Source organism: Gallinula chloropus (genome assembly GCF_964237585.1).
Source record: "Gallinula chloropus genome assembly, chromosome: 20".
Taxonomy (NCBI): Eukaryota; Metazoa; Chordata; class Aves; order Gruiformes; family Rallidae; genus Gallinula; species Gallinula chloropus.
The window spans coordinates 5,659,340-5,671,465 of NC_140105.1; the positions used below are offsets into that span (position 1 = coordinate 5,659,340).

Sequence of the window (12,126 nt, forward strand, 5' to 3'; positions counted from 1 at the left end):
CCGGGGCTGACCTCCCAGCTCCCACCATGGGGTCCCTGTCCCCTCCTTTGCCCCAGGGACACCCCCAGCGCCAGGATCAGCCCCCCAGCCCTGCTCAGCCTGTGGCTAAAGGGCCGGCTCTGCCCGGCACAGCGCCAGCCCCGCAGCTGAAGCTCGGCCAAGCCGTGTGTCTCCTTGGCAAGCAGCTGGGATTCGGGGTGGCTGAGACCCCCAGCACCGTCTCGGAGATGGCTGGAGGAGGCTGCAGCAAGCCAGGAGCTGAGAGTCCCTGCGAAGTGCAGCCGGTGCCGGAGCCAAGCTGGCTCACCCCAGGCCAGGGATCAAATACCTGCCATGGCCCTCTGACACCGCCCAGGTGCCAGTTCCTGGGAGCAGGGACCCATCAGGTGCTGCCACACTGTGCCTGGCCAGGGTCGTGCTGCTGTGGCACCCACAGCCGCTCCTGCCCTTCACACCTTCCCAGGACACTTCCAGCCCGCTGCCCCGGGCAGCCCTTTGGAGAGGGGCTGAACTTCCCCTCGGCCGAGCCCTGGCCAGAATCTCCCCCCTCCAGCCACAGCATGTGTAGCACCTCTACCCCTACCTAACTGTATACCTGGTAAAAAATTAAGCTGTTCTTATTCAAAAGCCACAAACAAACCCAAATCCCAGAGCACATCCCTGCAGCTCTTTTAAGGGATAAACCAGTTAAGACCAGGTCCTCTTGTCCAAGGGGTTTAAATATTTGAACCAAACTTAGAGATCCCTCTTTAGGGACAGACACCAAACTCTTTTCTGAATATCTCCTGTCTTAAACACTTAAGCTAACACAGCCATAAGAATGTGGAGCCTTACAAGCTGCCCCGATAGCTGTTCCTACTGGGCTCCCCCTGCCCAGACCTCTCGGGGCCAGCCAGGCTGGGTGCAGTTTGCTGCTGCCATCCTACAGCAAGTAGGCTGGGTGCAGTTTGCTCCTTTCCCCATCAGAGGCCTCAGCTATGACCTCTTTTTTCCAATTCCAGCGCTCTCCTTCCCTCTCTTGTATATGAAAACTCAAAGGGAAAAAATAAAACCCAAGTCCTCAAGCTGCAGCTTTCCATTGCAGATCTGTTGGGTTATTTCTGCCTGGTTTTGGTTCCCATCACGCCTCCCAGGGATCCATTCCCTATCTAAACCAAACTGTGTGTTCAGGATGCTGCTCAAACCAAGCAGAGACGTGGCAACCAACAATAACTGCTCCTCTCTCAGGGCCGTGGTGGGTCCGACAGACTTGGATTAGCTTGGCACTGCAGCAGTCCCATCCCGCTGTCCCAACACAAAGATGCATGTCCCATGTCAAGGAACCTGCTCCAGTGGCAGAATGGCTGTTTGGTTTAGTGCAGGCATGTTTCTGCCATGCTGCCTTCATCCTACGCTGGCACAAACCTTCGCTGCTCCTCTGGAGTCTGTAAGCAGGAGGATAAAACTGTCAAGGTCTGGCTTGGTACATGGGTTCCTGCTGCAGAGCTGGCTCTGCTCTGCCTCCAGGGCAGAGGGAGAGGGGGATGACACAGACCACGTCGAGCAGAGCCTGTGTTGAGAGCCTGGCAGCAAGGTGGTGGGTCTGAGCAGCCTTTGGTGTTGCAGGAGAGCTGCAGAGGATAAATCCACTGAGGGTTACTGGCTTCAGAAACTCACACCCTGCACAGCATCCTGTGCCACAAGTCCTGACAGCGTGAGAGGGTTGGGAGCCTTTTTTTCCTCACTTTTGGCCTCCCATGGAGGCCAGATCCCCAGCCCAAACCACTCTTCAACATCCCAGGTCTCAGGTTGAGAACTGATTTGGCCAGGAACTGATTTCTGGATGGGGGATCCTGCTCTTTCCCTGGGATGCTGCAGGTTGAAAGTTGCATGGGTAGTTAGGAAGGAGCTGGGTGTATTCCCTTGTATTTTTTCTCTGCAGCATGAGGATAGACCTGGCTTCTCTACAAGGTGGCCACAGCTCAGGGAACCCCAAAGGCACCACCGGTGACTCCCCAAGTGTGTGTGGCCAGACTGGGGTCAGGACTGGAAGGCAGAGCTGTGCTGCTGGGTCTCAGCACCTGCTGGGCTCTACGGGATGCCTGCCTCCCCTCTGCGTTGCTCCTGCTTGCCCGCTTCTCCCTGTGAGAGCAGAGCACCCTCCAGCCGAGGACTCTGCAGGGCCGTGTATTCGCTTCCCTGCCTACCTCGCCCATGTAGCTGACCGGGAGATGGTCAGACCAGCCTCTGACCGCGGCAGGGGCGAGCGATAAGGAACCCTCCCCCCCCATTTTGGGTGTCCAGCCTGCTTTGGGCTCCCCAAGCACCCTCCCGGAGAGGCGCGGCACCGAAGGGCATTTAGCTGCCTCCCGGGGCGGAGGTGGGGAGGGGTCCTGCCGCCAGCATCCCTCGGGGGGATGGTGTTTATCTCGGCGGGGGCGGGCCGGGCTCCCCCCCTCCCGGGGGCGGCGGCCGAGGGCTCGGGGCGCGATGCGCGGGGCTGGGCGGGAGCCGCCGCCCCGGAGCCCCCCCGGAGCCGCCCCCGCTCCGCCGGCGGGAGGGGGAGCGCCGAGCCGCGCCGCCGGAGCCGCACCGAGCGCCCGCGGGCTCCCGGCCGAGCCGGAGGAGGTGAAGGGCACCCGGCTGCCGTGCACCCCGGCCGGTTCTCCGGAGGGGTCCCCTGCACGCTCCCCGTGCACCCCCTTTCCCCCCCGCATCTCCCCTGCGCTCTCCCCGCACCCATTTGCACTCCCCGCTGCACTCTCCGTGCACCCCCTTCTCCTCTGCATCCCTGCTGTGCTCCCCCGTGTGCTCTCCATGACCCCCCCTTTCCCACGAAGCCCCTGCTGTACCCCCCGCTGTGCTCTCTGTGCACCCCCTTTCCCGTGCACCCTCCCCACGCCTCCCCAGCACACTCCCCAGGCACGCACCCCCCGTCCATCCCTGCTGCACCCTCCCTGCCCTCCCAGCCATGAACAGCTCAGCAGCAGGCTCTGCAGCGGGCTGGCAGCCCGAGTCCGTGATCATCCCGCTGGTTTACTTCATCATCTTCCTCGTGGGCACGGTGGGCAACTGCCTGGTCCTGGCTGTGCTGCTGCGCAACGGGCAGGCGAAGAACACCACCAACCTCTTCATCCTCAACCTGGGGGTGGCTGACCTCTGCTTCATCCTCTTCTGCGTCCCCTTCCAAGCCACCATCTACACCCTGGAGGGCTGGGTGTTTGGGCCCTTCATGTGCAAGGCCGTCCACTTCTTCATCTACCTCACCATGTACGCCAGCAGCTTCACCCTGGCCACTGTTTCCCTTGACAGGTAGGAATGGGAACAGGTGGGGGGGGGGCTCCCTGGACCCTGCAGCTTCCCCTTCTCAGGCAGGAGAGGGTACTGAATCCCCAGGAGCCAGGTCCTGCTCGCTGTGACCTCCGGGGACTCGCTGGGAGCAGTTCCCAGTTTGTGTGCAAGGAAATGCCATCGGCGAGGATGGGGGCCAGCAGAGAGGGCTGGATCAGAACCCCTTGCTACCCAGTGACCAGAGAAGGTTTTCAGCCCCTGAAGCTGGCAGCTGAAGTAGAGATAGAAAACCAGATAGAAGCAAAGCTGGATCCCTGCACAGTCCCAGCTTTTCCGAGGATGCATGGAGAGAGCCCCTGCCCTCCCACCAGCCCACAGCAAACTGAGCAAACCTCGAGGAGGAGAAAGCACTGGGGATTGGGGAGGGTGTTGAACTGGGACCCTCCCTACCTACTACCTTCCCCTTTTATTAACAAAAACCCCCTTTGTGTCCTGGTCCTGTCCCTTGTCCTGGTGACTGTCCCAGCCTGGCCCCAGGGGCCTGGGAGCTTTACCCCTTGCTTGCTCAGCCCTGGCTCTACAGGGACTAGTGAGATACTAACCCCCAGCAAGCCAGAGCCAGAAAGCTGCTGGTACTGCTCTGCTCCATGCTCCAAACTCATGAGATGGTGGGATGTGGGGAGTCCATGTGAAAGTCCCGTGGGAAGAACTGCAGCAGCCCTGGAGCAGGGCTGGATGCATCCTGCTATCCCATCGTCACACTGCACTGGATGTCGGGACAGTCCCCCCAACCCCCAGGGTCTGCCACTCCTCCTGTTTCCCACAGAGTGAGGAGGAACCGAAGAGTCAAGAAAGCGGGGGCTTGCATGAGCCCCTAGGTCTGGGCATAATTAAGGAACCAGCTAATTGCAGAGCTGAAAATGGGTGACATGCTTTTGTATGTGGCAGCGTGAGCAGTGCAGTGCCTGGGGACTTCCTCCCGCTGCCACATCCTCACCGCTGCTATCGCTTGTACCAGACAGACTGATGGTCAAGTGAGGATCTCCTGGATGAGGGACAGAAGGGGACTGTCCCCATCTTCCCCATGAGCACTGCTGGGAGCTGGGAGGGTGATGGAACAGAGTCAGGGGAGAGGATCCTCCTCACTCCCTGGGAGACTTAGAGGCACCTGAGAATCAGATGTGGGACTAGTTTCCCTGGAGAGCTCAGATCCACCACTTCTGCCCTTTCTCTGGTCAGCTCCTGGAACAGTGCTGCGCCCTCTGCCAGGACTGCAGCCACATCCCTCTCCCTCTCCCATGCAGGTATCTGGCCATACGATACCCACTGCACTCGAGGGAGCTGAGGACACCCAGGAACGCTCTCATGGCTATCTGCTTCATCTGGGGGCTTTCCTTCATCTTTTCGGGCCCTTACCTCAGCTATTACAAGGAGTTCCAGCTGGCCAACGTGACTGTCTGCCACCCCATCTGGGAGATCACACAGCGCAAGGTCATGGACATCTGCACCTTCGTCTTCAGCTATATCATCCCAGTGCTGATCCTGAGCCTCACTTACATGCGGACAATTCGCTACCTGTGGAGGTCTGTGGACCCTCTCCAAGACATGTCTGAGTCCAAGAAGGCCAAGCGGAAGGTCACCAGGATGATCATCATTGTAGCTGTCCTGTTCTGCCTCTGCTGGCTGCCCCATCACCTGGTCATCCTCTGCGTCTGGTTTGGGTACTTCCCTCTCAATCACGCTACGTACGTGCTCCGCATCCTCTCGCATCTCATCTCCTATGCCAACTCCTGTGTGAACCCCATTGTCTACGCCCTGGTCTCCAAACACTTCCGCAAGGGCTTCAAGAAGATCTTCATCTGCCTCTTGCACAAGAAGGCAGCCAGTAAGGTGCACGTGACCCAAGCCACAAACACCGTCAGCACACTGGAGGCAGAGCTCAGCGAGGTGACCCACATCAGTGAAGCCCTGCCTGGCCACTCCTCCCTGCGCTGCAAGGTCCCAGCCCACCCCTGGGAGCGGGCAGAGCCAGTGGGACACCAGCAGAAAGTGGACGACTCCTGCATCACCTTCAACATGACCTAGCAGAGCTTCTTCCCACCCCACGGCTGCGCAGTCTCCTGGGCTACATTTCGGGTCAAAATGCATCAGTTTGTACCCTTGTTCATTCAAATGCAGCCAGATTTCGTAACTGTTACAGTGATACCGCTGGCTACAGACTCAGCCAAGCCACCGACTGAAGGATCCCAAGGGCAGGAGTTGTTTCCACCAAGCACTTGCTGAGAGCAGAGAGATCAAACCCCAAACCAAGTCTCGTGCGCTCACTCGTTCCGCTGTCACAGGCAGGCTGATGCTCTGCTGCATCTGCACCTGGAGCCTGCTGAAAGCTCCAGTCTCTCCCACCAGTGTGACGTCTTCTACCTGGACTTAGTGGGGTGCATTTTCAGGGACCTTTGGGCAGTCTTGGTTCGTTTGTGGCCCAGTTCAGGAGCTGTGTCCCAGGGCAGCACTGGCCATGGCCACCTGGACACAAACCTGTCTTGGACAGGAAAATCCAAGTGAGAAGCATAGGAATCAGGAGACAAACCTTTGTGGCTTGGGTGAGGTTTCTCCAAGACAGAGCGTGGCTGAAAGCAGCATCCATGGCTGTGACAAGTGCTGTAGCCCCAGTACAGGACTGCCGAGGGCTGTGCTGCTGTACTGTGCTGCTGACTGTGGCTCGTCCCTGTCATTTCAGGGCGTGCCAGGCTCTGCAGAGCATCCGGAGGTCACTGAAAACCGGGAAGGCAAGGAGCAGGGGGGAGCTGTTTGCCAGGGGAGCACAGCCGTGGCCCCTCAGGAGACGTCATGCTGCCAGGGGAAGTGGAGCAGGATATCATCGGGTCGGTGCTGGGGAGGATTTTAATGCTTTCAGACAGCTGGGGCACAGCTCAGCACCTCAGCCCAGGTGGGGTGAAGCAGACAACAGCAAAGCAGAGCACTGGCACTGGTTTCCTGTGGCCATGGTGTGGGGCTGGACAGCTGGGGCTGCGTGGGTGCTGGGGGACCCCAGGCAGCTGGGGAAGCCACAATAAAGCCCTCCATCCTGCATCACGTGTCCTGCTCCCTTGAGACATCCCTGTGGTCCACAGCAGAGGAGAGGTGGGTGCTGGAGGGGTGGTGAGACCCGCTGGCTGGAGGGAAGCTGCAGGAAGTTTAGGGTGCAGAGGGCTTGGGTTATCTCTGAGCAGGTGCACCCAGGGTCGGTCCCACACTCCCCTTGACACAGCCGTACCCACACACCAGGCTGATGTCACATGGGGCTCCTGTTCTTACCACCACAAAGGCCCCGTGGGCGGCTGAGCCCTGTGACTGCCAGCAGCTGAGGGCTTTCTTCACAGAACCATCATCATCTTGCCAGAAGCATCATCACAGGAATAGGATTGATTAACTCTTTGAAAACCCTGTGGCAGAGCACAGCCAGAGGAGGTGGTGAAAGGATACAAGAGTTGGGCTGGGCTGAGCATCCCTGCAGTGCCAGGGCTGTGCCCAAGCACCCATGAAGCTCAGGTCTCTATAAATTGCCATTGTTGAGAGTGCAAAGCTGTCTACATAGATCTCCCTCCTCGCAACATCCCTGCGGCAGGGCTGGGGTGTGATGGGGGAGCCTGTTTCCATCTGGGACCCTGGATGTCTCCAGGGTTTTGCTCCAGGGTCTGGGTCCTGATGCAGCCCCGTGCCTTCCCGCACCACACTGCCCTCCACCCATCCTCAGCACTTGGCCTTTCTTCCCAGGAAGCTTCTGGCTGTCTAACATTTGTTTTCCCCCACCGAGTGTTACTATAACCAGACCTTCCTGTCCCCATGCAGAGGGCCATAAATCGGCCACTGCCTCCTATCAATAACCATTATATTTAGTCTGGGCCTGCCCACAGCATAAGTCACAGACAACGAGCGTATAAACAGCTCCATTACTTATATCTGCGTTTATCTCCCCAGCCCAAGTCTTCCTGGCCAGGGAAAACAGTGAATTAGTCACACAGACACAGCTAAAAGCCTCATCTTCCTCCTGCCCTCATCTACCTCTGTTCAGAGAGCCACAGGACCTGGCTCCAGTGGATCCCCCACCACGCTGAGGGGTTCAGCCCCTCTCCTGGGCATTGTTATTTGCTCACCTCGGGGATGTAGACAGGGGCTCACCATCTCCTTACTGCCCAGGGACAGGAGTCCCTGTGCTGACATGCCTGGGATGCCACATCCCATGTCCCCTAGAGGAGACATGGACCCCACTCCCCCCTGTCTCCCCCCCCCACAGATATGTTCTCCTTTCACACAGATCTCCTGAGATGCTGCAGGGCATCGTGGTGCAGGTCTCCAGGTCATACCCCAGGAAGCCCCACGGAGTTGGCACTCGCTTTCAAGCCCAGGTTGTTCCCTTTTGTGCAGGGCCGAGTTCCCAGAACGGACAGGAGTTGCTCCTGAGTTCATCTTTTTATAGCATTCACAAGAAAATAAAAATAACTGGCTCACAGATGTACAAACCAGCCAGCAAACCTCAATCCACACCTCATGCCCTGGGAAGGGGATTGAGAGCCACCCAGAAAGAACCCTGGGAGGGAGGGGAAAGGAGCTGGGATGTACCCAGTATCTCATCTCACCATGGGGTGAGCACTGGGGGGTTTGGAGCCACAAACCCCCCAGGCTGTGCTGGAGCTGCTGCTGCTCTTGCTACTGATGGCTCACTGTGACCCAGCACGCAGCACCCGGTCCCAGGGGACCTGCAGGGAACAGGGCCAGGCAGAAGGCAGCTGGCTGTGTCTCCAACTCCTTTCCCATCCCCAGGGAGGCTCCTGGTGCCACTTCTAAGCTGACCGTGGGAAAAGCCCAGACCACAGCACGGCCACCAACCTCTTAAATGTCCAGCATCAGGCTGCCCCCAGGCTGGGAGATGACTCTGAACAGTGAAGTTTGGTCTCTGGGGACCCACTTCTTGCAGCTACATCAGCTCCTTTGGTGGCAGCATCATGCCCACCACAGAACAGCTGAAGATGACAAAGATGACTGGTCAGCAACTCAGTGGGGGCTGAGGGCATCCTGTCTGTACAGGCAGCAGGTCCTGCAGTCCCAGCCTGGTGGAAGCAGATTTACAGCAACCCACAGGAGAAAAGTGCTAAACTACCATGAATTTCATAAACTCACCTTGTTTCCTGGGTATTTTTGCAGTGCAGGGGAAAAAAGACTCAAAATAGGATTAGCAGTTTAGAGCCATGTCTGTCGGCCAGAAGAGAAAAGGGTCTGGGTCACCTCTTCAGAACAGCTCATCCAAAAGGACACATGGTGTGATGACATTGCTGTCCCCTTTGGCTTGGCTTTGGCACAGGCAGCTGCTTGTTTTGCAGCTTTGGGTCATTTTGAGGAGCCCTCATGTTGCTGCAACCCCAGCACTGCAAGCAGAGCCCTGGAATGCTCATGTTCAGCCCTGGGAGAAATGGGTTTAGGTATAAATAATATAATAATAAGAAAGAAACAGTGGGCAAAGGGGTGAGGGATGCAAATCTGAGGGGTGGTGGTCCAGGTTGTGGGAACAACACAAAAACAGCACCCTGATGATGCAGTTGAACACACAGAATCGATGGGAGAGAGTCTGTGTGTGTATGGACACGCTTGTGTCAGGGCTCAACAAGGCTCAAGGGGATGGCAGAAAACCTGTGTGCCGAGGAAGGAGTTTGGAAGCACTGCCTGGTCTGCATCAAGTAACCTCCAGCCTTTCCAGCAGCCTCCCAAGCCCAGGGCTGAGCCCTGCTCTGCCACGTAACTGCTCCAGGGCTGCTGGTGCCCCCCTACCCCCTCCACGCCCCCCCCCCCAACTGCTTTGAAGACGCATCCCAGGACACCCCAAACTCAGCTCCCAGCCCAAAGCATTGCTACAATCCCCCCTGCCCAGGCTGCAGGAACAGCCAACACCAGTTCATTTCTGGTCACTGGTCAGCAGCAAGACCCCAGAGAGCGACACTGGGGCAGACGCTGCACAGCAGTGAGCTGGAGGCTGTACCTCACTCCTGCCCTCAGCACCCCCAAAATTGCCTCTGACACATGCCACAGCTCACACCCCTGCTCGTATCCTCACACAGGAGCACCAAGGGGCACTGTGATGATGAGGGATGCTCAGTTTCAGTGAGTCTCTGTGGTGTGACACATCTGTGGGTCCTCCTGGGTTTATGGATCCTCACCTGTGGATGAGTAGTTGCTCCACTGCAGCCTGTGCCAGCTGCTGGCTCAGTACACCCTTCACTGGATGCTACCAAAATAAAGAAGAAAATTACCTCTCCAGAGCATCTGCCATTGCTCCAGCTCTTCTGAGAATGAAACCATCTCCCTCTCACCCAGCCTATCCCTTCATCAGCCATTCAAGGTTTTGCTGCCAAAACAAACCATGGTGGGAAGCATCTTTCACCCAAACGGAGCATATCAGACCAAAATGGAAAACACAAGAGCATCCTGACCTGCTGCTGCTCAGCAGCCTCCCAGCTGAGTGGGGACAGGCTCCCCGCCTGGCCCCTTGGGAGGTTTTATCTTAAATGAATCCGTGCTGCAAGCCCTGATGTTCTGGTTAAAGTTTAATAAAAGCAGGATTGATTAGGGCTGGAAAATAAACAGACTAAATTCAGCTGCCATGAAGCCCAGTGGTGGGCAGGGACACAAGGGGTACTTGGCTGAAACCTCAGGGTAGCTCAAGCTTTCCAGAGCACAGATTTATCACTGGAGTTGGAAGTTGTTTTGGTTTGTGGCTTTGATTTGTTTTCAAACACTCTGGGCAGGGAAGGGGGTGCTGAAGTGCCTCAGCTCCCAACTGCAAAGTGCAGCAGAAGCCCTGGGTGGCTGCAGGGACCTCAGAGCCCATCCCTGTCCCAGCAGGGTTTCACAAACCCCTCCTGCTGCCCCAAAAGAACAGTCAGAGGGAGCAGGCAGCATCCCCAGACCCCGGCAACTTTCCCACTCCTGGCTCACTGCAGAAAATAAAAACCACCCCAAAAAACAGAGTAACAGGGCTCCAGACCCAAAACCTTGGGAGCCAGAAACATCTCCAGCTCGTCCTTGTCTGTGTCAGGGGAGTCACTGGCAGGCAGAGCAGATCAGGAGGCGAGGGGAAGGCATTAAGCCCTGCCGGAGCGCTGGAGAAAGCGGAGGGGAGGGCAGGGGGCTCTGAGCCCATTCAGGTCTGTGGCCCCACCCTGTGCCCTCAGCATCTCTTGGACGCACTCAGCTCTCAGTGGGGGTGTGAAGCGCTCGGCTGTGAGTGTCGGCAGGCGCTGGCTGCCACGATCGCTCTTAATTAACGTGTCAAAGACATTCCTTACCATAAAAAGCCAAGGCGCACGCAGGGCCCCCCCCCCCCGGCGCTGCGCAGCACCGGGCACGACTCGGACACTTGAGGTCAGCTGCGAGGGGTGAACAGCTCCTCCTGCTCCCACCCCAAGGAGGGGGGGGCTCTGGATTGAAGGGTGCTGCTGCTCCCAATTGGGCCTGGCTGCCGCAGCGGCTGCTCCACAGGGCTGGGAGCCACCCACCTCCCCGTGTCCATCCCCTGAGCAGGGCAGAGATGGTGCAGGAAGGGCCGGAGCCAGGACAAGTGGGAGGTTGGATTTTGGAAACGGGGTCAAAGTGGCTTCGCTTCCCCATTCAGCTCAGGGAAAAGGAGGGTCTGGGACTCCCACATAAGAGCCACACACCTGGGAGCAGCAGAATCCACCTATCCCCCAAGGACTCACCTCTTTCAACTCCTCCTCACTGCACAGCTGCCACCACACTAGGCTCTAAGCCCCCAGCAGCCTGTCACCCCCCACTTCCTTCCTCCAGATGCAGCCAGGGAATCCCTGGGGTAGCAAACAACCGAGCCAGCTTCTGGTGCTGCTAATGGAGACCAGCAGGGAGTGGGACATTTTGCATCCTGTTCTCTGCCTACATCTCCCCAACTGTGAGCTGAGCTGGACCAACTCCTTGCCAGGCCCAGACTGGTACAGATTCTCTGGTGGAATAAGCACAGAGCAAAGCCCAGAAATACCTCTTTCAAGCATAGGCCACGTCGAAGCACATCCAGAGCCTCTGGAGAAGGGAATGCACCTTCTTCACAGACCCTAAAGGATCTTGTGTGTTTTCTTTGAGGTTTGGTTAGCACGAGAGCATCAGCACAGGGAGGATACCAGCTCCCACGTGCTCAAGCTCAAACTGCTCCAGAAATACTACAGGAGAAGCTCCCACCTTCCCACCCTGACTTTGCCTGCAGTTATTTCATGTGAATTGCCTCGCCCGGGGATCAGCTGCAGTGAAACATATTTTACAGCCTCAGCACAAGTTCCACTGCTCTCTTGGAGAAAGAAATCCAGACCAGACCATTACAGCAGCTGAAATGACCCAGAAAGATGGAATCCAGCTCCTCCTGGTGAATGTCAGCACACACATCCAGCAGGCTTGACACAGTGTGTAATGAAAGCCAGCAGCGCTTTGCTTATGCTTAAAACCACTCTGTCCAGCACCTGCCAGCTTTCAAGAGGCTCTTGGAGCTGCCAGAGGGAAAACCAGCTAGTGTTGAAGCCTCAGGTTTCCTCAAGCATTTGAGATCTGGGAAGGGAAGGCTCTTGGGTCAGTCCTGTGAGCCTGCACAGCCAGACTCCTGAAAAAACAGCCAAGCAGGTGTCAGCAAGAGTTGAACCTACACAGCAGTGCAGCTCTGGGCTGCACCAATCTGTCAAATCTGGTGGTTTGGTGCTTTTTTTTCCCCCCAGTTTTTTTTCTATGCTACTGGGAGCAGGTAGTGCTCTCAGCCCACACTCAGATGCAGGCTGAGGAAGAGGAGGGCAGGTGTTGAGAAAAGCCAAG

General features: G+C 57.4%; 1 protein-coding gene across 1 annotated transcript; it reads left to right on the top strand.

Annotated features, from left to right (window-relative positions):
- Positions 1-2,950: 2,950 nt before the first annotated feature.
- Positions 2,951-5,355, top strand: GALR2 (galanin receptor 2; the record flags this gene model as incomplete). Its single annotated transcript, XM_084273735.1, has 2 exons — positions 2,951-3,291; positions 4,575-5,355. The coding sequence occupies 2 exons, from the start codon at positions 2,951-2,953 to the stop codon at positions 5,353-5,355; spliced, it is 1,122 nt and encodes a 373-aa protein (XP_084129861.1).
- Positions 5,356-12,126: the final 6,771 nt, after the last annotated feature.